Source organism: Copadichromis virginalis, linkage group LG23 (assembly GCF_057382275.1).
Source record: "Copadichromis virginalis isolate Kocher_CV1m ecotype Utaka linkage group LG23, C_Virginalis_male_GT1.1, whole genome shotgun sequence".
NCBI classification, from domain to species: domain Eukaryota; kingdom Metazoa; phylum Chordata; class Actinopteri; order Cichliformes; family Cichlidae; genus Copadichromis; species Copadichromis virginalis.
Window position 1 is genome coordinate 47,900,092 of NC_140639.1, and position 27,856 is coordinate 47,927,947.

The window sequence follows — 27,856 nt, forward strand, 5'->3', positions numbered from 1 at the left end:
TTCAGCATGTACAACTGTTGCAGTAAGTGTGCTCATGCAGACCAACTATGCTGGTCCACTGTTCTTAATGGTGCTGCATGTTGAGAAAGAAGTGAAACAAATGTTTTGTTTAACAAGTCCACTAGTGTTAGAATAACTTGGCATTTCCAATCTGTTTCTGCTGTAGTTCAATGAAAGGTTTCAGTTACTTAAGTTTGAGAAAAACCAAAAAAACAAATTGCGTTTACAATTGTAGTTTCATCTTGTTATAAGATATTTGAAATAAAAACAAACAAAAAACATGAACAAACAAACCACAAACAAACAAACCACAAACAAACCACAAACAAACAAACCACAAACAAACAAACCACTACATTTTCAGAAATATTTCTGCAGTCTGATTTACAAGTATAAACTTTCTGACCAAAACGCCACAATTTCATCCCTCAAACAAGTTGTCAACTGTGTCAACGACCAATGAGGACATCACTGCTACACTTGATGATACTCACACCTTGAAAAAGTGCAAAGGTTTCCCAACAGGACTTTGACGGTTGGTCTTCTTGATCAAGCTATAATCTGTTCTCATCAAAACCACCATAAAACCAGTTTGACAGGATGATGCTGATAAATCCCTCTAGACCTTTTTGTGACAGTATTAAAAGCTTGCTGGAAATTCTCTGTACTCATATTTGTGCTCAGTATCTGTAGGAGCCATTTTTGTGTGGGTACCTCATGTATGCCACTAGGGGTCACCTTTTGTGTTACATATGGTGTGTCTATTTAAGGTAGATAGGTCATTAGCAGCAGGTGTGCTGTTGTTGGGAAGGAGCAAACAGATTGTGACCGCTGCGCTGTTATGTTAAATTGTGTTGGAATAAAGAATCTAAAGGACAAGATAAGTATGGTTTCAGTTATTGAACTAAGTTTAATACGTTTATTCATACCAGTGACATTGCATTAACCTGCCAACAAACAGCTCAGTGGCTTTAAATGTAGGCTTAGCCTCGACAGCATCTATAACACCATTAAAATGCAGTAATGGCCACACAAAAAATAAAACGTGACCATATTCAGTTTAAGCCATTTTATGTGGTTTAGTTTATACACTTGAATCACAGTAGATGATAGCTTTCTGTTTTTAAATGTCTCCATTTATTGCAAACACTATAGTTACTGTTCTGCCTTTTATAAGGTAAACTGGATATTATGGTTGCAAACGGCCCTAGAGCTCCCTCTAGTGGCTGCTTTGTAATATGGGTTTGACTACTTTGGGAAAGGAACAATGAGAAGGTGAAAAAATCAAAGATGGCGGAAAGTTATCGTTCTAAGCTGATATGGACCTTAAAATGTTGTTGCCTTGGACAAGATATGTCTGTAAGTATGAGTGACAATAAAATAATTATTAACTTTTGTTTTGTGTAAAAATGGTACGATAATTTGTACATTTGAAAGTTTTATCTTGTTATCAAATCACTTTGATTGTCACATCACATGTGCAGGTACACTGGTACAGTACATGTGAGTGAAATTCTTGTTTGCGAGCTTCACAAGCAACAGAGGTGTGCAAAAATACAATAACATAAAACAAGCAAAATATAAGAACGGCTAAATCTGAGACTAATAAATATATGTACAATATATAATAGTACATGCATTACTGGATGTGTATACTAAATATGTTTTTCTACGTGCGCGTGTGTGTGTGTGTGTACATATTTTACAAATTAAATAGAGTAAACAATAAAATAAAATATACAGAGGTTGGTAGTTGGACATGTGCAAAACAAGTGGCATTTATATACAGTGTGGAGTGCATAATGTTGAAGTTCCAGTAGTGAAGGTGAGGTGTCTATGACGTGTTCAGCAGTCTGATGGCCTGGTGGAAGAAGCTGTCTCTCAGTCTGCTGGTTGGGGACCGGATGCTGCAGAACCTCCTTCCTGATGGAAGTAGTCTGAACAGTTGATGGCTGGGGTGACTGGAGTCCTTGATGGTCCTCCCCGCTTTCCTCAGGCAGCGCTTCCTGTAGATGTCTTGGAGGGAGGGAAGCTCACCTCCAATTATCCGTTCAGAGCACCGCACTACTCGCTGGAGAGCTTTGCAGTTGTAGGCGGTGCTGTTGCCATACCAGGTGGTGATGCATCCAGTGAGGATGCTCTCAATGGCACAGTGATAGAAGGTCCTGAGGATGCGGGGGCTCATGCCGAATCTTTTCAGTCTCCTGAGAAAGAAGAGGCGCTGCTGCGCCTTCTTCACTGTTTTGTTTATGTGTCCTGACCACGTAAGATCCTCAGCCAGGTGTACACCAAGGAACCGGAAGCTGCTCACTCTCCACAGCAGCGCCGCTGATGGTGATGGGGGTGTGTACTTCTCTGCACCTCCGGAAGTCCACTATCAACTCCTTTGTCTTTGCGACGTTGAGGGTGAGATGGTTGTCTTGACACCAGTGGGTCAGGGCGCTGACCTCCTCCCTGTAAGCCGTCTCATCACTGTTGGTGATAAGACCCACCACTGTAGTGTCGTCCGCAAACTTCACAATGATGTTGGAGTTGTTAGTGGCTGTGCAGTCATACGTGTAGAGTGAGTACAGGAGAGGGCTCAGTACACACCCCTGTGGTGCACCAGTGTTCAGTGTGATGGGGGATGAGGTGATGCTGCCCAGTCTGACTACTTGGCGTCTATCAGACAGGAAGTTAAGGATCCAGCTGCAGAGGGAGCTGCTCAGTCCTAGATCCTGCAGTTTCCTGTCCAGCTTCGAGGGAACGATGGTATTGAATGCTGAGCTGTAATCTACTGTTAGCTTGCAGTAAGAGTGTAACAAGCTAGTTTACAATGTTAGTTAGCTAATACAGTATTTTGTACTTTCAGTTTTACGATGGTCAAAGAGAAGGCAATGGTCAGAGGCCATTCTTCAATAAATCAGCACAGAAAGGAAAATAAGTCTGGTTATTGGAGCATCGTTATCTCGCTGTCTAGCTGGTGAAACTAAGGAACTCAGGGCGAGGACAGCAAAGTTACCAAAGGGGAAAAACGATCAAATTAAAACTGCATCATCTCAAAAATCACAAGTTTCTCTAAAATGTGTTTATTCTAGGGCTGCAGTTATTCATCATTTTAGTCATCAATCATTTTATTGATTGTTCGAAAATTGAATTGGATTAGAAATAGTTTTCTTATTAATGAGCAATAATTATTATTATTCAAAAGAGAAAACACACGGGTCTTTTGGTTACCATTTTAGAAATTGCCATCCTTTAATGATTCATCTGTTAAAAAAAATATTTTGACTGCTTTTATCTAAAAAATATTTTGAGATGCTGAAATGCTGAAATAATAATAATAAAAAAAAACAGACACTGATGTCAACATAAAGGTAAACACGCAATTTAGTTTCTTTAGTTTCTGGTTCTCTCCTGTATGGACTAGAGAACGCACGATACCACTTTTTTGTGTCCAGTATCGATATGAATCCGATACAGCGTATTTTTATAATCAATAAAACAGTTTTTTTAATATCTTTCTTTATTTTGTATAAGTTCATACTCAAGTTTTAAAAAATAAAACATTAAAGTTATTTAGTTATACCTGTATGCAAAAAACACACTGCACCCAAAATATTTCATAGTTCAGCAACACTGATCAATCTAATAAACTTAAACCTGCACCATCCTCCCTATTCTGGTATTTTAAAGAGTACTTAGCAGAAATATTAAACAACCTAACTAATAGGGTTGCAAACTCCCAGCAAAAAAAAACTAAAGGGAACCATCGCCCACCCTCTGCCTCGTGATGCTTAATCGACATAATCGACTTTAATTTAATGCATGTATTTAAAAAAAATGCACAGAAATCAATTATTTTTCAACAACAATTAAATAGATTCAACATCTTTCTTCAACAGAACTGCAGACTGCACAGATGCACAGCAAATTCAAAAGTGTTAAATGTTTTGGTGTTAGTAGTCTTCTTGCAAAAGTAGAGTTAATTTTACTCTAAGCAGAGTCACATTCTTTTAATGTAACTCTGAGGTGTAAAATGATAGTAGTTAAAATCGAGTGTTAAAAATGAGTGTTTCTCTGTCAAATCTGGAGGTGTTACAATGGAAACATTAACTCCTGACCTCTTAACTCTGAACTCCTAGAGGGGCTATGACACCAACAGAGTAAATTCACAGACTCCGCCCCCAGCACGGCTCCAATCGAAGCTGAAGTGAAGCCGTTTCAGAACATTTTGCTCTACATATTTGAGTTGTTTGCCATGCTTGGTAAGTCATTTTTTCAAAGATTGTTTCAATTATTATTATGAGCTTTTACTTCTGTGGCTCTTTGGAGTTGAGACAAAGCTGTGTGAAAGGCATTAGCCATGTTGCTCGCTGATAGCATAATATTCTGTTTTAGCTAGCTGAAAGGTATTGTTTGCGGGCAAATACCACAGCCTTGAAAAAAAGCTTGCATGTGAATTTTCAGTCAAACGTTTGGTCAAATACACCTAAAACAATGTGTAGAATGTGAAATGTTGGTATAATGGTGCTGCTTGAAGCCTGAAAACGATCGCCCATAAAAATAAAAAAAAACGAGCAAACAGCAGTAGCAGACGTCCTGACTGGATTCTACGTTAGCATAGATCCCTCCAGAGTTTTGTGCACACGGTTTAGGTAAAAATGAAAAAGGTTGAGGTTTTACATTTAGTTCAGTATTACCTGTTGCCTGTGTCTTTGTCTTTTGGGAAAATACTTTACACAAGTAATGGCTCAAAGAGGATTCCTTTTTTTTTTTTTTTACTGTGCTGCAATTGTTTACTGGATTATTTGTGCCATTAATTAGTGTCAACTAATTTTTATTCAATCTCCACACAGGATATGCTTGTGAAGATGGAATATGGGGGAGAGCAGAAGTGCGTTGAAGTTCCACAAAGGGATGAATGAAGGACATGCATATTGTATTGAAGAAATAAGTGATGAGAATGCTGTTATTTGTATTTACCAGCTCACCTGTGTCAGACCTTTTGATAAACAAAACTCTAATGAAAGTGAGAACATGTATACTGTTACATCTTTCAGAAAATGTTTTGAAATTGTGGTGCACAGTTCAGAATAAATGTTTTTCAAAAACCATTGCATCTTTTTAGTAAATGTTTATTTCCAAAAGAAATTTTTAGAAGTTCAGAACGGTGAAATTCCCGCTTTTTAGAATGAATTAGAAGATAACTCTTACGTAGTTAAACTAAAATACTCTTTGAGAGTTAATATATAAACTCTTAACACCAAGTGTTAAATTATCAACTCCAGACAGATTTGGTGTTTAACACTAAATCAGAGTTAACGTACCAACTCTCCAAAAAGAGTTAAATTAACACTCTCTGGTGTGGACCCATATAGACACTTTAATAGTGTTGAAATCAAATCCGACAGTGTTAATTTGGACATGATGGATTTGCTGTGTGGTATCTTCCCAAAGGAAAAAGTACTATAACTTACCAGGGTATATATTAGACTTAATAGTTACTATATACAATATTAGATTTCTATACATTTTACGTTAGATAAAAACTTTGGTTGTAAGATTCAGATAATTATTTATTAAAAGCGAGACATTTTAAACGAGAATAAGAAAGAAAAGTATTTCTTTGTGCCCCCCTTTTCCCTGTTAATGCCCCAGCTGGCCCCCTGGCAAAACTGTGCTAGACCCGCCCCTGCACAGTTACCAGCTGTCAGCTACTTATAGCATTAGGCATTAAAGTAATATTAAATAAATTCTAACAACAGCTTATCAAGCTTAAACGTGCTGCTGTGGTTTATCTGCTGGTTTCCTCTTTCTGGCGCAAAGTGGGAAACAAACAAGAGAGACGGAACTTGCGATCAGCTGATCATTGATCAGTTTCATGATTGAAGTAGCAGCAGGAGAGGGAGGGGGAGAGGAGACGCGGCAGTCGCTCCATATATCGGTTGTTAAGCTTAACGTGGGAATGCGTTACAAACATTGAGAGAGAAACTTACAAACTTGCTTTACTTCTCTAGGACAGCTTTCACTGAGAAGAAAGGCCGATTTGGAAACATGTAGCGAGGGGCTAAATGCTCCACCAGACAACCGAGAGGTCTCTTGTTGTCACATGCAAGAAAGCATGCTCTGAAGAATATCCAGGTAGATAACTGTGGCGATATGTTGGTTATATTACTTTAAAGTGCAACTGGCTAATTCTTATTTTAGCCAACTCGAAAAGTAAAAATGATGCAACGACCTTGAAATAACACATTTATCTCACTGAAACATGTCATTTAAATAAAAACATTTACTGAAATTAAAATAAAGATACTGAATATAATATGGCTCAGATTTAATGGAATATAATGATCCTTTTGTGTTGCTGTTAAAGAAAGGGATAATGTGTGATTACTGTTTTTAAACTATGGGCTACAAACTAAATCCTTTTATTATTTCTGTCCTCGGTTTTAACTCATTAATAATCATTAGGATGAAGCCCCCTAAAAAACAACGTAAAGGTCATGAAAATGTAAACAATTTGGCATTTTGATGATGCATCATCCACATTAAAAAGTAGAGATCATATCAGCCCTGTATTTACTTGTATCGGATACATAAAACATCTTTCCGTATCGCACAGCACTACAGAAAGCTCTTTTCTAGGGTTGTATTAAACATCTGTAACTACCGTAACTCCTGATCCATTTCCTCAATTAAAAGAAGTCCAATGATTCCTGAGAGCAGCAACTCTGCACTTTTCATTAATATTTGCATCATTACGGTAATCCCAGGTACATTGTTGCAGCAGCCCCGTGAAGGCAAAGGTTGAGAGAATAGTGAGTGAGCGTGATGGAACAATGTTATCACACGTTTGGCTTCTTTTTACCATGTTTGTTTCTTTTGTTCTTTCATGTGTTATTTACCAAGATTTGGATGGTGTTCTGCCTCGAGTTACCATAATGTCCCTAACATCACAAAAAAGCACAGAGTTGCTGCTTTCAAGAACTGCTGGAATTTTTCATTTGCCCCAATGGTTCAAGACTCAAGTTAGGCTAAAAACACTGGGACCAGTTTAAATGGGTTCATGTGTGTCAGCTGCATCGTCACTGCTGCTCTTATGTTATGTGTTTTTGTTGAAAACTAGGTGCTGTTTGGCCTTAATGATGTCAAACTTTTCATTCACTTGTTTGCTCCTAAATACGTTTCTATTGCAGGTCTTTTCCAGTTGAAAATGTGAGTGAGCACTACACAAATTACTGACACTGAAATACACTGAAAAGAAAAACAACTAAACTAAATCCAAACAAAAACAACTAAACGAAGTAGTTACACACGTTATAGAATATATATACTGGGCATACAAGCCTGGCCTAAGCTTTCTGTCAGGAAGACTGCAGCAGTCCAGGAGTTGGGTTAACTGTCTTTAAGTCCCACAGAAGAAATGTTTACATCAAAGTGCTTGCCAGGCTTAATCCAAATTAGGTACAGCCATACTTGAACTTATCATTGTATAGTATGTGGGACTATGAGCAATGGTTTTCTGGAAACAGAAACAGGCAATTTTATCATTAGTAGAGTCACAAATAACTAGAAAACAATTGAAAACATAATGTACTCAACACAGCAATATCTCACAATATCCACAAGGGGTCACTATAGCTCATATATTGCCTAAATAGCACGTCATACAAATTGCCAATCATAAGGCACGGACATGGCAAGCTAGCCACAGTTAAACTAAACAATAGAAAAGTCCTTTATTTGTAATACCGCTGGATGTAATGACTGCGGGAGATTACAGCCACTGCTATTAACTTAGTGCCAAATAATCCTACCAACATGGTATCAAAGAACTGAGGCATAACTTTAACATGCACAAACAATTATAACAGCTTCATGCGAGTCATCCTGCCAAAAGGACTAACACTCACAGGTTCATAAACACACAACTTAATCACACGAAACAACTGCGATGCTCTGCAGTGGCACCTTTAGTCACTCCCACTCTGCGTGCTGAGCACATGCCCACTGATACGCTTATTTCCTTTGAGTGTGCTTGATTTCTGCCTCTAGACATTCTGAGGCCGAGTCAGAGCAGGAAACTTGAGCACACGTGGTCTCATTAAATCAGACAGCTGGAGTCATTTAAAAAGGATCTTTTAAGCAGTGCTGTCCCTCAGCTTCATAGTAGATCCATCTATGGATCAGTTTGAAAATCCTAGCTGTCTTCTTTCTAGTTATCATGTTACAAGATTTTAAGAAAACTTGAACGCTGATCATGAGTTGAATGCCACTGATCTTCAAAATCATCCAAGCTTTTTGAAAAATGCACACAAAAGTCGGGTGTCCATGCCACCCGCATGCAAGGTGACAAAAATACCCCAATCAGCCTTTTAAGCTGACAGCTAAAGAAACCATTTCACCAGATTTAGCTTCTTGGATATTGTGTTCACTATACTGTGTTCAAAATGTACTTCTCATTTAATAGAAGAAATGTAATCATGTCAATATAGAGGATTTCAAATTCTCACTCCTGTTAATTAAAAAAAGAAAAAAGTAGGATAAGACATGAGAAACTCCTTGAAAAGGACAGTCTCCATTATAGCACCTCATGGAAGCTTTGTTAGACGACCTGTCATTAAAAACTAGAAAGACCATCCAGCATCGGGAGCTTTCAGACTTCCAGGTATGACAACAAGCCTATTGCTGGTTTGCCCACTCTGACTGTGTCAGTATTTGCTCCACATACCAACTGCTCTGACCCTAAAGTAAGCCAGAATCCCACACAGCCATATGTAGGCACATTCCAACCACAAAGAATAACTGGGGATTCTTCATCCTGTAAACATCCTGAACAACTGGTTTTGGTGGTTTGATGGGAACAGATCCTCACCTGATCAGGAATACCAACGATCACCCCACCACTCATGTCTTGTTGGGAAATGTTTGCAGTCCTCAAGCTGTGAAAGTCATCAGGTGCAGCAGTCATGAATACCATGTAAACATCCCTGTTGGTAGGACAAACAAATAACAGTGGGATTCATTCGAGAAAACAGAACTTGTTTGATTCCCTGTCTGACAAAAAGAAATTAATGCAACGTAAAAATTAGATTTAAAAAATCAGCAGCATCATATGTAACCAGGTCCTAAATTACATATTGTTATAATTACACAAAATTTGTTCTAAAGCCCAAACTGCTCCTGGTATATCTGACTTTTAGCACCTCCAAGCCTGTAGTCATCTTGGTTATTAGTTAGGCCCCTCCCCCGTGTGTCGCTATGTGTATAGGCACTGTTAATGCTAGCATGAACAGATCATTCTTGCTGGCTGTTGTAGTGGCTTGAGCTAACTCTCATCCCAACTGTTTATATTTGGTTATAGGAGCTGGAGTGGGCATTAATGCTCCACAATTTACAAGCTGGGACCTGCCGCTAATCCATGGTTAAAGCCTTTACCCACATCAACACTGCAGGCAGAGGCTAACATCTGCAATACTATTAATAATTACACATAACTGTAGCAACAACAAAGAGAGGCTCGAACAAGAAAGGCTTGAAACCCTTAGAAAAGACTGATCAGAGTTGGTTCAATGAACTCTGATCATGTTCATTCGGAGTTAAGCTCGTGTGTGTTTAGAGACAGAAAGCCATCATGTTACCAGGATTCTCCAGAGAAACACAGAAATAAAGAGCAGAGCCTCCATCTTCATTTAGTGGACAGAGGAATATGATCACAAATCAGTGTGGGCCAAAATTTGTATCTTAAAAACTAGGAGGGGATAAAGTTATACCAACATACTGTAATATTTTTATAATATACACTAGCAAACTTTCATGCTGTGTGTGATATTAAAAATATTGTATTGTGTGATATCACATTCTATTGTGATACAGCATTTTAATCTGACCTTTGATTTCTAAATGCTTCATTAAACTGTCAAATATACAAATATAGACAACTGTGGGATTTGTCTAAAGTATTTGCATATGCCATAGAAATGTTAGCACTCACAGTTTACTGGGCAAGGTTTCTGCAAAGTTTCAACAAGACCAGTCCACTTATGACAAACGCGATCATACGAGCATTATAGTACGATGCAGTCTCTGCATGATATGACTATCTATTCAGCTGTAACCTGACAGGGACAAAGTCTAGGAGACAGAAACTGAAGATAGACACCATTTACTGATGGACCTGTTATATTAGGTGACAATTCCACGTGAAAGTCAAAAGAAATGAATACATACAGGGCAAGTCTTTATGAGGCAAACATGATGTGCATCTCACACGAAAGCGATTTAGGTGATTTTCTGTGAGAAATGTGTAAAAAGATCCGTACTCTGAATTTCAGATACTATTGATCTGTTTGTTGTGTGTCTGAGGGTTTACGCAGGGACGTTTTGTGTAAGCACTGATTGCTACAGTAGCATCCAATCAATGCTTACAGTGCAAAGAAACTGGCCTACAGTCTGACAGCTGCATTAATGTCTACACAATCTAAGAGTTTGAAAGATGGACACACGTGAGATGATCATAAATCCACAACAGAATCCTTTCTGTCCTAACATACTGATGAGAAAATAACTGAAGCACTCGTGTCAAGAACAACAACAACAAAGGGAAACATGCCTAACTTGGATTTCAGTGATTGTGAAAACAAACATATGCAAATGAATTTCCTCTGTGCGCTTTGCCTAATTCAGGAAATCACTATCAGTCAAGTTGAGTGTGAGTCAGTGAGTATGTTATGTTCACATAGACTGTTACCTCAGGGGCTAACTTACCAGATGAAATGAACCTTTATGGAACGGAAACCCAGAATTTGTTTCAAGTCACATTTTAGCTTAATCTGCATGGTGGAAAGTGCCTGTACCAGAGACATGATTGTTGCTGCTTAGGTTAAAACATCTAGTATATGTCAATAATGTAACAAAAAAGAAGAAGAAAATCTGTGGCGGTGTAAAAGTCCCACTAAATGCGTCTCTCGGTGTACATCTAAACTATATAAGATAAGAGATAAGATAAGATAAGATAGAACTTTATTAATCCCTCGGGTGGGTTCCTCTGGGAAATTCGACTATATAACGATTAACCGCCAACTGTGAGTTCAATTTAAATTTTCCTTTACAAATGTGTGTTTGTTTAGGAAGGAAAAAAATGTGTGCGCACAGTGTTCGGCAATATAGACTCAAAGGCAGCACCAAGACTGGCACGAGACTATTTCCACTGCACTGAGGGTGGGAACTCCAGGCCTCGGGGCCGCTGTCCTGCAGGGTTTAGATGTGTCCTTGATCCAACACAGCTGATTTAAATGGCTCATTTTGAACGTTGACATATACATCAAGGAATGGACCAGCCACTGCACTGATGTTAAACCAGTTCAGAAGTTCATTTATCATCATGAACCACCAATTTATGAGCAGACAAACCAAAGTACACTCCAAGATTCAGTTGCTTGTAGAAGCACGTTTAGCAGCAACAGCTCAAAGTCATTGTTTTCTGTATGACTATCAGTCTCTCACATCATTGGGGAGTCATTTAGGCTCACTCTTCTTTATAATGTTGCTTCACTTCATTGAGGTTTGCACAAATTTGTTTATGCAAAACTCACGACCACACTACTTCTATTAAGCTGAGCTTTAAACTTTCTAAAATATAAAACCTGCTAGACACCGGTGTTGTGCCAAAAAGTGATTGTCTGCCAAAAGCTGATTTCTGGTATTTGCCAAAAAGTGATTGCTCGTATTTAAACTGCTATAAGTAACTTGTTGGGCTATAATATGTGAAACATATGTCAAATGCTTCCCTCATGGATGACATAAAGTCGTCTTGAGCCACAAACAACATTCGTGTAACAAGGTAGAAGCCGCGATCAGTTTTTGGCAGCGACTTTTATATAACCTTTATTTATGTAGTTAAAAAAATCTCATTAACATTAAACATGTCTTTTGTAAGAGTAAGTTGGCCAAGAGGAAATATTACAATAGTTCAGTAAAAATATTTTAAGTGGGGATAAAGGAGCGGATTGGTTATAATGTAAGTACAATAACACAGAGTTGTAAAGACACTTGAAACACAGATTTTTTTTTAATTCTATATAAAACCTCTTTGTAAACCCTGTTCACCGATGTTAGGGTCCCTGGGTCGTTGACCCAGTGTTTTGTGTTTTTGGTTCTTTGATTTTGTTATTTCATTATATTCTAGCTTTGCTTTATGGGTTTTAGGATTATTCTTAGTTTAGGTTCTCTGAGTGGGGTTTGGTTAGAGTTTTAGTGTTCTGGTTTTCTGTCTGTGTTCCATAGTTGCTGTCTCCCCTATCTGCTGTCTCCCCACGTCCAGTCAGTGGTTGTATCCCAATTCAGGGTCTGCAGCCTTAAGGGCCGCATTTTAAGGCCGATTACGTCAGAGCGACGCGACGAAGGCTGTCCCAATTCAAAGGCTGCTCGAAATGCGGCCCCCAAATGCGTCCTTCATTTCCCTGAATTTTAAGGACGTGGCAGTGTAGACTTCGTGGCCCAACATATCCCAGAATGCATAGCGCGGCAGTGGGTGTGGATAATTTTGCCGAAATAAAACGGCGGATGAGGGGCGCCCGAAGAGTAAACTTTAAGTAAGTATTGAATATTATGTCACTTATTTATGTGCAAATGTTTAATAACGAAGAACATTAAAACATTACTGTTGGCCACATGTCGGCAAAGTTATGTGACATTAGTGACGTTTGTACTAACTTGGTTTTAAAGCCTTTACTTTAAAATATACGCCGTTCAATAGCTGAGCTTAATCTTACAGAGATTGATCAAAGCTCATGTAGAAACAAACAAACAAATGCACAAAAGATTTTCTCCTTCATTTCTGTCAAACAAAGCTGTAAGACACGTTTCCAGCTGTTAGTATCATGGTTGCTAGGCAACCTGGGCAGCGCAACGGAGGCTAGACCGTCCCATTTCACAAGCCTCGCACTTCCGGCCTTAGCGGTCTTTGAGTACGCGGCCCTTGAGGATCGTTGAGGCTGCGTACTTTAAGGCTGCAGATCCTGAATTGGGATACAGCCAGTGTCTGTGTCTGCCCTGGTCCCACGTCTCTGTTCCCTTTGTTATAGAGTCTGCCTGAGTCTGTGTTATGTTTCCTGTTTTACTTTGAAAGTCCATGTCTGATGTTAATGTGTCTGGTTTTGCTTCCCCTTGTCTCGTTAGGCCTGATTTGCCCCAGCTGTGTTTCCCTCCTGTTACCCATTCCCTGATTGCTCCCTCTGTGTATTTAAGCCCTGTGTTTCTTTGTGTCGGTGTCGTGATCTGCTTTCATTTATGCTGTGTGTTCTGGCTGCCTGGTCATGTAGCGTTATTTGGATTTTTGTTACGTTTTGCCACTTTTTGCCATCCAGCAATAAAAGCTGAGTTTTGAGTTACTTTCCGCCTCCGAGTGTCTGCACTTTGGGTCCTTCTACTTCCACTCTTTCCTGCACACAGCCTTAACCTGACAACCGAAGTCTATTTACCAACGTACGTAAAGATATTACACATAAAAAATACACAGAAACATTGGAAATCACTTTTTGGCACAACACCGTAACCTCTCCAGAGGTGGTATCAATATTAATATCTCTAAACCCTATAAATGTTTCTTTTAAAGTCTGACGAAAGGAAGGAGCTGCGAGAAGTGTGCCTCTCAACCAGTGGCTCGCTCAATAACGTCTGGCTGTGCAGCTGAAACCTTTTTGACCCACCAACAGTCACACAGAGGCCACAAAATCTCACATGCGGGTTTCACTCTTTCAGGCGGAGTCTCTCTAAGAAATTCTAGTTTTAACTTCAGTTCAAATGCTTCATCTTCTGTGAATCGAGTCAAATTAGAAAAAAACTAAATATAAAACAGGTTTAAATGAACAAAAAAGAAACTCATCTGATCATTGTTAACATACACAGTGAGCACTCATGCAGGTTCATCAAGACTTTGCTTTTCTAAAAAAGATCTAAAGATTTGCATGAGGAAAAACTGAATAACACCTTTAAAATGTTAGTTTTTCCCTTTTTTGTTCGATTGTAACGTGATTAATACAAAATATTTTAAAGAAAACATTTTAAATAAAGAAAAACTTGCCTGATTAATCATTTTATCCTGTGATTTCTTTATTTCGCAATATTTTTTACTGATTAAACATGTTGTTTGTGTTATTGTTACAGCTGCTTTGATGATTTAGGATTCAGTTTTGCTGCATGTTATCATTAAATCCTGTTTCGCCTGCTTTGCAAGAAAAATAACAGGAGACAATGTGATTAGGGCTGAGTATCAATTTCAATTCCTACAACTGCTTCAGTTCCCATTAGTAGTAATACCTACACTTTTTTGATTTCACTTTTCTAATAGTTTCACAGGCTAATAGTTTTTAAACAGAATAGCACAAACAACATGTATCCCTTTAGAAATCAAACTGTGATACTTCTAAAAGCACATATTCACACCTAGCCACACTAGCACTGTATCAACCCCCAATGTTCCTTTAATGCAACTAGCCCTATAATTATCTACTAGTCACAAACACACTGCAACAGTAAGACTTGTTGATTACACATAGATGATTTATCTACTTTAGGAGCATTTGACTTTTTCTTTAGCGCTCCGAAAAGACACAGAGGCTAATAGTTTTAAATAGAGCACCACAAACAACAACAGGTATTCCTTTAGAAATAAACTTTTCTGGTGTTACTTCTAAAAACTACAGATTCTTAACTAGTCACACTCTGCAACAGTTAGACAGAGTGGGTTACAGTTAGGCCCCCAACAGTCAGCAAAAGAAGTCATAAAACAATAAAAGAGGCTCCCTTTATCAAGAGCATCCCAGCACTCACACATCCCAACTGTAGTTCCATAGTTTTTCCACCTTTTTCATTACAAACAGTTCCTTTATCTTATCTTATCATGTCAGAGGTCAACTGAAACCATGTCCACCTGAACCTCCAAAGGTTTTACACCTTTTCTTACACCCCACACCTTTATCTCTGCAGGCAGACAATTACACCTCCTACTGACTAACTGTACCTCTATAGTTTCCAGCTTTTTTCATTACAAACTGCTCTTTTATCTGTCAATTACACTTTCTACAGACCAACTGAACCTCCATAGGCTTTCTACCTTTCTTCTTTACATCCTACTCTTTTATCTCTACATCTCAGAGCCCAACTGAAACCAAGTCCACCTGTATAAAAACACCCTAATCAGAAACCCTGTATTTTTCCTCAGCACTTCACAACTACCGCAAGGTATAGCGTTTTAACTTTTTACTTTTTCGGATCCCAGACACAGCGGTGTGAGGTACTTAGCACACAGTTTGGACATGTAGATAACATCGTTTGTTTGGAACACAGCAGCAGAGAGGTAGAATTCACATGAGTTTAATTGAATCAAACCTCATTTTACGGATCTAAGTGGCTCCTCATCACGAGCCAATTCACCATTTTATTTAAATATCTGAATTTTCGGAATGATGATCCAAGCGGGACACAGAGGCTGCTAGTTTTAACACACCAGAATGCAAATATAAATAAAAGCCTGACTATCCTGAGAGCTGCAGCGACACCGTTCCTCTAAATTTGCAAAGTTACTGATTTAAAAATATATTTTCAAATTTTTAGTTGCATGACAAACATATGATAGACTCTTGAGCATATTTATTTATATAGCTACATTCACAATGGTATAACCATGCTAAATAAAAGATGCCCAAGCACCAATGCACTCTAATGCAAACCTCTAAACTGCATGTTGATAAGTGCATGAAGTGTACCTCTACAGATGAAAACAGTTTGTATCCAAACTTTGAGGATCTGTTGAATTGTTTTAATGGCACTTTTTTGACGAACTGCAGATGATGAATTCCTCTTTATTGGAGATTGGAGAATTGAAGAGGAACCCTGGCTCGGGACATTTTCATGACAAGTGTCAGCGCAGACATCTACTAACGAGAGAACATGTTTTATCATCATAAACACGGTGATGTGAAGCATCGTTAAAGTGTCACTTCAGTAATGTTGACTCATGTTTTTAATAATGACTTTAAAACACTCATTTCTGTGGTTTATTTTAAGTTTACAGAATATAACATGTGGTAAGACGACGAGTTTTACTTCTCACTGTCCGTGTTATGTGTATCTATTTATCATGTATGCTACTTTGCCGAAAATGTTTCATTGTGTTCATGAAATAAACCAGACTTTCACTGTCTGCATCTTTTACTGTTTTCTGCTTTTGTTCACTCCAAGTTTGACAAACCTACAGATATCCAGAGTTAACTCACTAACAATGTGGAGCAGTCTCAGTGTATTTAGCTGCTTTTTCCCTGAACACAACCAACTGAGAGAAACGCCTGTAGGCCTCACTTTGGTCATTTTGAACGCTGAAGGAGATTTGTTCCATAGACACCTTATACTAGTGTTTCCTGCACTACTATGTTCTATTTAAATCCAGATTCCTTTTATAGTTTGCAGTGAAATTTGTTAAACCGTTGCTTAATGGGACAGAAGTACAAGTCACTCTTTACTAACACATTTGTAGATGAGTTTATTGCTGAACGACACAGCTGGCAGTCTCACACACTCTTTAGGTTTTTCAACTTTTGTGCGTAATGGTTTAGTCTATTTTTAGTCCTGCTTTTGCTTTGAGCAGTCTGTTTTTATTTTGTCTCGTGAGTGTGTGTTTTTCAAACCAGATCCTCCTCAGTTTGATTTTGTTACCACAAACTTTGTGTGAAGTTCACAACAGAGGTAAAGAGATTTAAACACACCAGTTTAAGGACGCAGCGATTGGACCAGCTGCACAGGGCTGGTGAAGCAGAGAGTGTCGGGGGAGATGTGCAACAGAAGCAGAGGGAACATTTTACAAGATGATAAATGGCACATTTAGGTGATTAAGGATTTGTTGACAAGATTAAAAGACACGTCCGTCAGAGTTCAACAACATTACAGTTTGATTAAATAAAAAGTTTTTAAACTACACAAGGTTCATTTTCTCCTCTGATAGTAAGCATATTAAACATGTCAAGAAAGAAAGAGTATAAAGAAAAATAGTAAATGTGTGTCTAATTAAACTCTTCCTGTGAACCTTATATCATCCTTTAATATGTTCGGTGTTACAAACTTGAAGAAGCACAGAAAAGATCATCAGACATTAATCTAATCAGTTTTCAGCCTTCATTCATATTGAAAAGTTGAAATCTTCCCTGCTAGACCCAAGTGCAGCGTTTAACACCGTTGGCCAGAACATTTTATTACAGCTATTATTAAATGGAGAGTCCTCTTCACACACTGAGGTTAATTATGAAGCTCCACAGGCTTCTGTGCAAAGACCAGTTCTGTTTACATTATACGTGCTTTAGAAGACATAGCATACATTTTCACTGCTATGCATATGATACCCGCTTTTATTGGTTAAACTGCCGGGATGTCTTAGACACATAATGAGCTTTAATTTTCTGCTTCTAAGTTCAGATAAAACTGAGGTTATTGTAACGGGGCGTAAAAATCTTAGAAACACTGTGGCTAACAAGATCCTTACTCTGGATGGCATTGCCTTAAGCCGCCTGTTGCAGTCATTTGGCACATTATAAGTCAAATTGAAGCACACGATCCCAAAGCACAACATCAACATTTATTTATATACAAAAATGAAAATTCTTTTTACAGAAAAGAATTGTAACTTCACAATATTGCATTAAGATGAGCAGACAGATTTTAATCTCAGCATCGTGCACACAGATTTTTCAGGACACTGGAAGAGTTCCTGCCGTGGATTTAGATGTTAGTGTTGTGTGGATGATCCCATTCTGTGATCTTTGTGTTACTAACACTGATGCTTTTACACTTTAGGACCCTCGAGACCTCTGCTGCTCAGCCGTCCTGATCGCTGCCTCCACTTTAACCAGAGGCTGTAACCTCTGATCATTTCACCTGCACCGGCAGTAAAACTCTTCTCCAGAACCAAACGTGCCATAAACCCGTCACAGCTTCATCATCAGCTCAGTCTCAGCAACATGCAGACGACCGAGCAGCAGAAACTCTGCAGGGAACGTCTGAAGTCTGTTCTTCAGTTTTCCCAGCTCACTGTTTATTGAACATGAGACAGAAAAATAACTTCACCTTTAATGTGAAACTTTTATCGCCTGTGACATGTTTGCAGGAAGTTTTCATGCTGTGATTTAGTGTCACAGCCATAAATATCACACAAGGTAAAAACTACAAGTCCCAGCATCCTCTGTGTTTAGGGAGGAGCAGTGAAAGTGAAAGTGTTGATCCTCCGTTCAGAGCAGCAGGAGGAGGAAGGTGGAGCTGATGCAGGTGAGTGTTAACATGAATATGTTTCTTCTTATGACATAAAATAATTCCACGCTGTTCGTGTCTGTGGGTGAAACGTGAGGCCGGTCGGCTCCTCTGAGCGCTGGTTTCCTGTAAGTAGAGAGGAAGTGAGTTTAGCTGAGAGAGCAGGAGGAGAGTGAGAGCTGTGCTGAGGCAGGTGAGTGTTAACACCGCTCTGACATTACTGTGTCTCTGTGGCGGGAACAACAGGCTCCGTCAGTGGAGGCAAAAATAATCAGACTTTGGTTTTTCAAAGGAAACTACTTTATGTTGGGAGAAGCCGCACGCTCATTGGATAACGACTTGTCAATCTCAAGTTATTAGCCAATGAGCGCGCAGGTTCACAGTAAGACCCGCCCTTATCACGACGTCTTTTAAAACTAAAATGGCGACAGAAACTCGGTGAGTGGAGTTCAGGCTGACTTTATGAAAGTGCGACGTTTGAGCCACTTCCTGTTCTCAGTCCCGGCGTCCTGATCACCGAGGTTTCTGTTGCTCTGATGTCTGATATTGATTATATCGGTAAACAGGCTGTAGGCAGAAACATCAGGTCTGATCTGAAAATCCCTTCAGAAACAAACTTTAAGAGTTTTATGTCCGTGTGAGGCCGCACGCTGATTGGATAACCACCTGTCAGTCTCAGGGTATTAGCCAATGAGCGCGCAGATTCACAGTAAGATCTTATCACGTCATTCTTTTAAACTAAAACATCGACAGTGAAACTGTAACGTGTCCTGTGATCTATAAACACTCTGTGATGAATAAGCTGAAGTCATTTTGAGCCTGACAGTAGTTTCCTGTCACAGAGCAGAAGCTGCAGGCAGTTTTTGGCACCTTTATATTTAATTTATTCCAAAATAAATCAATAAAGGTAGAAAAGAACTCTCAGTGACATTAAAAATCTATTTTTAAAGACAGATGTGACCAAGTGCAACAAATATAAGATGAGATGTTTACAGATATTTGAAGTATTGATCATATGTAGAACACAGAGCAGGTCCAATAACAGAGTCATCCTGCTCACAAACAGCAGTTTGGTTTCATGAGCTCACTTCCTGCAGTGATCCTCAGCTTCTCTCCAAAGGAGCCGTAACATGTGGGCTCCTCACCATGATGATGATCCCAAACACACTGAGTTCCTTCATCCACCTGATCATGTACTTATTAAATAATGTGATGGTTTTGGTGTTTTTTAAAGACTTTGAGCCTCTAAAATAACTGGTTTGGACTTTAGGGCCAAAGCTCCAACATTAGAAAGCCGTCAGTGTGATGCTTCCAGTACAACAGCACCTCTGAGTGTGTGTGTTTACCTCTCAGACTAACTGTAAAGATGAAAGTGACTTCGTACAGCCCCGACCTGCAGACGCTGTGCGCAGAGGTTCAGGAGCAGAAGTCCCGTTGTAAACATATCACGGCAGACCCGACGATGTTTGCATGAACACGCTTTTCAGCTTCTCTTTATTTGTGGCTCCCAGTGTTTTCTTTTGCGTGGAAACTGGCTCCAAATGGCTCTTTGGGTCCTGAAGGTTGCTGACCTCTGACCTAATGGTATATTTTTTTTAGCTGGATCGTTCTATAAAAACATGAATCAAATCTGAGAAAAGTTTCCACCTGACCTGTTGAATGTTATTGAAGCCAGAAGTTTGCCTTCAGACTGTGTTTCTTGCATGCCTTTTGTGGTGTACTAATTGATGTGAAATGAATGCAATGTGGTTGTGTTTGCAGAGGTCAGAGGTCACAGTCTCCAGCATCCAGCTGTGTGTCTGTGAGGAGTGACTGGTCCAAAGAAAGACTTCCTCCAGTCTTCAGTCATGAACCTGCAGCAACAATGAACTTCAATCATGGAGCTCAGCTGACCATGTAAGAGAGCTGCTGACTCAGAGTTCAAAGGTTGTTTCTATAAATGTTCTGCCAGTGACATCATAAATGATTCCTAATGGTGGTCCGGGTACGATAATGCTAGTATCAATCGTAGTTGTAATGCAATCCAAGGTAATGATTTCTTCTCTGTTGCTGTGAACGTCTCTGCAGCCGTCTGTACTCTAATCTGAGACAACTATTACTGACAGAAACCATCACATCATCCAGTTTGTGTGTTTGCAGCTGCTTAAAAGATTTTAAACAGAGATTAATCAGTAATTCATGTGATGTGTTTGTGTTTGCAGAGGTCAGAGGTCACAGTCTCCAGCATCCAGCTGTGTGTCTGTGAGGAGTGACTGGTCCAAAGAAATAGGTCCTCCATATTTCAGTCATGAACCTGCAGCAACAATGTTCTTCAATCATGGAGCTCAGCTGACCATGTAAGAGAGCTGCTGACTCAGAGTTCAAAGGTTGTTTCTATAAATGTTCTGCCAGTGACATCATAACTTAACCTAACACTGGTCTGTGTATGAAGTATCATTTAGTGGCAGTTGTTAAAGTTGTATAATGATGATGCTAGTTTGGGGTGTATTTTCCTGCTGATGCAAATGCATCTACTTTGCCCTTTGTCTGGTGCTTTGGACAAAGACGTCCAATGAAACTCAGAACAACACAGTTTGCACCACCAGCAGGCAGAGGAAGTGGCTGACATCCAGAAATCCTACCAGTGGCTGAACAAAGCTGGACTGAAAGACAGCACAGAGGCACTAATCATGGCAGCACAGGAACAAGCTCCGAGCACAAGACCCATAGAGCCCGGGGTCTACATGGCTCTTTTTGGGGGGGTTGTGTTGTATTAATAGTGACTTTGTTTCTTTGGACCTGACCAAAATCTTTTGTTTTTCAGTTCAGTTGCAACATTGACTAACACTAATGCAGGGGTCGGCAACCTGCGGCTCTTTAGTCCTTACAGTGCGGCTCCTCGTGGTTTGGGAAAATAAATTAGAAGTATTTAGCTGAAGTGTATTTTATTTATGTTCTTTTTTAACTTGTAGTTCTAAATTGGAAGATTATTGTGATATTGAAATATAAAAAGAAAATTATATTTTTTTATTTTTTCATCGTTCAAATAAGCGTCACACTCGTGGAAGCCGGTGTACCCGCCGAAACGCCGTGCATTTATCGAGACTTTCAGCCCCAGGTAGGCCAATTATGGATCTTCGGATCCACATTATGTCAGCAGCTGTTCTCCACCGTGAACTATGTTAAAAACAAACACCGCTCACGCCTCACAGACGACAGCTTACAGTCCTGTAAAGATGAAAGTGACTTCGTACAGCCCCGACCTGCAGACGCTGTGCGCAGAGGTTCAGGAGCAGAAGTCCCGTTGTAAACATATCACGGCAGACCCGACGATGTTTGCATGAACACGCTTTTCAGCTTCTCTTTATTGACCACTTTTCACACACGGTTGCTGTACGCACACAGCCGGCTGTAGCTTTGCAGCTCACAGCCCGACACACACCAACACAACAGCACAGACGTTAAGGCGGCGAGGCGTGATTGCGGGTGCCGCTCAGGTGCGTCCGCCTCCCCTGCAGCGGCGCTGCAGACCACGCCCCGCCACACACATTAACCAGGTAAAATACATATTTAGGCAGAATTTTGCAAATATCTATTTTTCATCTTTCAGCAGCATAGAGCTTTTTTTCAATTATTTTTTAAAAGTCAGGTCAAGGCTCCAAAAGCCCAAAGGAGATATAAGGGTGGCGGCTCACAGCAGCTTTTGTTTGCTACATCATTTTAGTTCAGCTGGGTGTCTTTCCTTTGGTTATATTTCTTTAAGAGTTCAAATGTGTTCATTACATAAATAACATGTAATTTTCTCTGTAGCACTTCATGGATTTCATAAGCAACACACCTTAGTTGTTCACACAAAGCATAAAGGTAAAAAACAGTATATACAGTGTTATCTTCATTCTAGATGTCAAAAAGTATTTGTGGCTCCCAGTGTTTTCTTTTGCGTGGAAACTGGCTCCAAATGGCTCTTTGGGTCCTGAAGGTTGCTGACCTCTGACCTAATGGTATATTTTTTTTAGCTGGATCGTTCTATAAAAACATGAATCAAATCTGAGAAAAGTTTCCACCTGACCTGTTGAATGTTATTGAAGCCAGAAGTTTGCCTTCAGACTGTGTTTCTTGCATGCCTTTTGTGGTGTACTAATTGATGTGAAATGAATGCAATGTGGTTGTGTTTGCAGAGGTCAGAGGTCACAGTCTCCAGCATCCAGCTGTGTGTCTGTGAGGAGTGACTGGTCCAAAGAATATCCTCCACATTTCAGTCATGAACCTGCACCAACAGTGAACTTCAATCATGGAGCTCAGCTGACCATGTAAGAGAGCTGCTGACTCAGAGTTCAAAGGTTGTTTCTATAAATGTTCTGCCAGTGACATCATAAATGATTCCTAATGGTGGTCCGGGTACGATAATGCTAGTATCAATCGTAGTAGTAATGCAATCCAAGGTAATGATTTCTTCTCTGTTGCTGTGAACGTCTCTGCAGCCGTCTGTACTCTAATCTGAGACAACTATTACTGACAGAAACCATCACATCATCCAGTTTGTGTGTTTGCAGCTGCTTAAAAGATTTTAAACAGAGATTAATCAGTAATTCATGTGATGTGTTTGTGTTTGCAGAGGTCAGAGGTCACAGTCTCCAGCATCCAGCTGTGTGTCTGTGAGGAGTGACCGGTCCAAAGAAATAGGTCCTCCATATTTCAGTCATGAACCTGCAGCAACAATGTTCTTCAATCATGGAGCTCAGCTGACCATGTAAGAGAGCTGCTGACTCATTTACGGGTGTTTGAAATTCTGTGACCACTTTGTAATTTTAGTTTATATTTTAAAGTGTTTTTATTTGTAGTTGCCTGTATTTTTATTACACTGTGTGTAACGTGGTGGTTTGTGCTGTTTGGGATTGTTTTGGTGTATTTGTGTCAGAACATCAGATAAATGATTTCATCACATTTTAAAAGAAAGTATCAGGATAATAATCTGAACTGAGTCATCAGAAATAGAAAGATGGTCTCAACAGGCCACTGAGCTGATCTCCAAAGAAATGCAGAAGATTGAAGAGTCCGAGGCTGTTTATTTGTCACAGGCATCGTCATACACGTACAACACAGTGAAATGTGCTGAGCTGCTCCTGTGACTGGACAAAACATTAGAAACAATCATTAAATGAAATAATGAAACATTGTGCAGATGTAATGTTAAAGTGCTTTGTGCCACATTAGCACAGCATGTACTGACAGAGCAGTGCAAGCAGAACAAAGCAAATGAGCAAAGTGATGTAAACAGAGTAACTGAACAGAGTGAGCAGAGTAATATCAGCAGTAATGAAGCAGCAGGATCAGTGTAGCAGCGTGTGACGTCATAATGAATCAGGTATGATCTGAAATATGACAGTGAGACAAGAACATGATGTAAGGTCCTGTTTAAACCCTGATGGTGATGCTATGAGGGGAGCATGTTCTGATTTAGGACTTGGATGGTCTGAGGATAGAAGCTCCTCTCTGTTTGTGTCCTGATGGTGCAGAAGCTTCTGCCTGATTGTAGAAGGAGCTGAAGCCAGCATCATCCCAGAGGTGAAGCTCCTCTGTGTGCAGACCTGAGGTCAGATTCCTCCAGGCTGATGTTCAGGATCTACAGAAACGTGTGGTTGTAGTTATTGCTGCACTGTGTGCTGACAGCAGATACTCAGAACAAAGCGCTGCACACGTGTTCTTTACAAACATCTGTACATATAAAATATGGATCATGGCAGTGAATGAACACGTTTCTGTCATTTGTTTCATTGGCTTCTTTTTTCTGCCTGTGTTCATGTGATTAATGTCTAACACATAAACAGGTTTGTAATCAAACATCACATCATCAGGGAGGCATCATGAAACAAAGTTACTGCTGGAGGCTGAACTCAATTTGGTGGCAATGTTCAAAAATATCACTCAGATCATTTCAAAGCTTTTAGTTCTTCTTCTTCACTTCTGTAAAATAATAGAAAGGAAATCAGAACCCAGAAGTTCACTTCCTGATGACTGAACTCTTTCAAAATAAAGCTGAAAGCTCTGAATGTGACACCGCTGCTCCACCACAGTTTTTAGAGGAGGTCAAAGGTCAGTTCAGAGTGATGGATCCCAAACTTCCAGTACATCCAGTGAAGGACATAATCAGCTCTGTGATGAAGGCTTTTACTGTGGAGTTTGTAGGCTGATCACTCTGTGTTTAATAAGACAGGCAGGAACAGCAAAGGAAACTTGGATTCTGAACTCAAACACAAGTTTCTCCACTTTGACTTTTCTCTGTGACCATCAGAGCTTCTGCACAGTGTCATCAAATCTGGATGTTTGTCACTGACAGTCAATGATTTTAGTGATAAAGAAATGTGTTCACAGAGGGAGGAAGAGGAAGAGGAGTGGTGTCTGTGAGGAGGAGCAGCTGTCCTGCTGTGCTTTGTGTCAGGACGTCCTGAAGGATCCAGTCTCTACCAGCTGTGGACACTGGTTCTGCAGACAGTGCATCTCCTCATACTGGGACCAGTCTGCTTCATCAGGAGACTGGTCCTGTCCCCAGTGTGGAGAAAGATCCAGAAGCAGAGCTGGACTGCAGACAGCCAGTCAGAGCAGCTGTGTACAAAGTAAGACTGAACATCTGTCTGCTGATGGACTCATTTCTGAAAACTGGACTTCTTGTTGTTGTTCAGACATTGAAGAGTTTTCTTTCTGTTTTTCTTTCTTTCAGCAGATGTTGGTCTGCAGGAGGTTTTAGATGAACATAAGATCAGTCTGAGGAGGAGATGTGAACGTGTGACTGAAGGAAGTGATGAAACAGGAAGTAGAACCCTCCTCAACAGGATCTACACTGAGCTCTACATCACAGAGGGACAGAGTGAAGAGGTTCATAGCCAACATGAGGTGAGGCAGCTGGAGACAGCTTCCAAGATGGACGCCCTCCATGACACTCCAATCAGGTGCCAGGACATCTTTAAAGCCTTACCTGACCAACAGAGACCCATCAGAGTGGTTCTGACCAACGGCGTGGCTGGTGTTGGAAAAACCTTCTCAGTGCAGAAGTTCACTCTGGACTGGGCAGAGGGCTTGGAGAACCAACATGTCAGTGTGGTGGTTCTGCTTTCATTCAGGGAGCTGAACCTGATCAGAGAGGAGCAGTACAGTCTTCTGGAGCTGCTCCATGTTTTCCATCCAACACTACAGAAGGTCACAGCAGAGAAGCTGGCTGTCTCTCAGCTTTTGTTCATCTTTGACGGCCTGGATGAAAGCAGACTTTCATTGGATTTCACCAACAGGAAGCTGCTGTCTGATGTCACACAGAAGTCATCAGTCAGCCAGCTGCTGACAAACCTCATCCAGGGGAATCTGCTTCCCTCGGCTCTCGTCTGGATAACTTCCCGACCTGCAGCGGCCAATCAGATCCCTCCTACATGTGTTGACAGGCTAACAGAAGTACGAGGCTTCACTGACGCCCAGAAGGAGGAGTACTTCAGGAGGAGATTCAGTGATGAAGAGCTGTCCAGCAGAATCATCTCCCACATGAAGACATCCAGGAGCCTCCACATCATGTGTAGAATCCCAGTCTTCTGCTGGATCACTGCTACAGTTCTGGAGCACATGTTGACTACAGAGCAGAGAGGAGAGCTGCCCAAGACCCTGACTGACATGTACTCACACTTCCTGCTGGTTCAGACAAAGAGGAAGAAGAACAAGTACCACGAGGGACATGAGACGAGTCCACAGGAGCTGACGGAGGCTGACAGGGAAGTTCTTCTGAAGCTGGGGAGGCTGGCGTTTGAACATCTGGAGAAAGGAAACATCATGTTCTACCAAGAAGACCTGGAGCAGTGTGGTCTGGATGTGACAGAGGCCTCGGTGTACTCAGGAGTTTGTACAGAGATCTTCAAAAGAGAGTGTGTGATCTTCCAGAAACCAGTCTACTGCTTTGTTCATCTGAGCATCCAGGAGTTTCTGGCTGCAGTCTACATGTTCCACTGTTTCACCAACAGGAAGTCAGAGGTGCTGAAGGACTTCCTGGGAAAAAAATACAAAGAGTCATCTCTGGACAATTTTTTGATGGAAACACTAACAAAATCCTTCAGGAGTAAAAATGGTCGTCTGGACCTGTTTGTTCGCTTCCTTCATGGCCTCTGTCTGGAGTCCAACCAGAGACTCTTAGGAGGTCTGCTGGGTCAGACAGAGAACAGTCCAGAAACCATCCAGAGAGTCATCAAGAATCTAAAAGGAAGGAAGACAAAATCCTCTCCTGACAGAAGCATCAACATCTTCCACTGTCTGATGGAGATGAACGACATCTTATTATCTCAGGAGATCCAAGAGTTCCTGAAGTCAGAGAACAAATCAAAGAAACTCTCTGAGATCCACTGCTCAGCTCTGGCCTTCATGCTGCAGATGTCAGAGGAGGTTCTGGATGAGTTGGACCTGAAGAAGTACAACACAACAAAGGAGGGACGACTGAGACTGATTCCAGCTGTGAGGAACTTCAGAAAGGCTCGGTGAGTCCAGATGTGATCATTAATATTATCAGTTGGTGATAGTTTAGTTACTCAGTCATAAACTGCAATCATTTCTTATTTGAGGTCACACTAGGGCTGCCACAAACAATTATTTTTGTGATTATTTGACTAATCAGATCAAAAATAAAACATACAGCTTATTGCACCAGCATGCATCTGCTGTTATGTAACTATCATTAGCTTACAGCTTAGAGTTTTTAAGGTATGTGCTAACTAAAAATAAAGACCAGATGATAGTTTATTAAACTTTTAATGAAATTTGCAGATTGTAGCAACAAACAGAAAGGCCCCCCAAAATGTGTGCCGAGTTCTTCAGTGTGATTTCTCCACGATGAAAGCACACTGTGCTCCACATAGTTATGAAGATCTTTGTTAACCACATTAGCTTCACATTAGTAACTTTGTCCTCGACAGCTCGGCCATCTTCAGAACCTGCCCAGGAATTGAACTGCACATGTGCACTGGCTCCAGACGTGGGGTTGTCCTGCATAGTCAGTGGTGTCAGTAGATCATTAAGTAAAATAATATGTTACTAGATTCCTTTGAAAGAGCAACCATGGACGACAAAGCTGGGCGGAGTCTGCTCTAAGACACCAAATGAGCAAATGTTTGCTGACCTGTATCAGTGATCACCTTTTTGTTGGCCTGGTCCCCCAGTCCTCCCACTCCCCCCGGTCCTCGGTGGATGCTGTCACTTCCTCTGACACTGGCTCACCATTTATGTTGTGTCAAAAATCAAACGTGAAGATCTAATTTACTCTAAACTCTCTGACTGTTACTAATATAGTCATAAAATATGCAACAACCACTGGAGATGGAGATGAAGCTTCAACTTGCATAAAATAGTTTATTAAAATCAGTTTGAATAAACCCAAGGCTCAGAGCAAAAGAGACAAAAGCGCCCCCAAGTGGTCAGACTGTAGACGAACAGAATAAACCCTATCAAAGACAAACACGCTGGAAGCATCTTTTCTAACACTCCAGTATTTATTAGCATTTAGTATAAATTTATTGTGACTTTGAAGACGTTCAGTGTTTCCTTTGGTATAACGGAGGTCTGACTACAGTCCAGTAAA

At 40.3% G+C, this 27,856-nt stretch overlaps 1 protein-coding gene and 2 long non-coding RNA genes across 3 annotated transcripts in view; all 3 read left to right on the plus strand.

Moving 5' to 3' along the window:
* Window positions 1-27,856, plus strand: part of LOC146681975 (uncharacterized) — a 69,128-nt gene that overhangs the window by 11,760 nt on the left and 29,512 nt on the right. The gene's annotated exons all lie outside the window — the stretch shown is intronic.
* Window positions 3,909-5,080, plus strand: LOC146681977 (uncharacterized). Its single transcript, XR_014918016.1, has 2 exons — window positions 3,909-4,247; window positions 4,839-5,080. It is a non-coding gene; the product is annotated as an uncharacterized LOC146681977 (long non-coding RNA).
* LOC146681978 (NLR family CARD domain-containing protein 3-like) overlaps window positions 23,066-27,856 on the plus strand; it is a 30,631-nt gene continuing 25,840 nt past the window's right edge. The window contains exons 1-2 of the mRNA XM_085448507.1: window positions 23,066-24,869; window positions 24,974-26,759. Coding sequence (XP_085304633.1) covers window positions 24,596-24,869; window positions 24,974-26,759 — 2,060 coding nt within the window. The 5' untranslated portion in view covers window positions 23,066-24,595. The remainder of the gene's footprint in view (window positions 24,870-24,973; window positions 26,760-27,856) is intronic.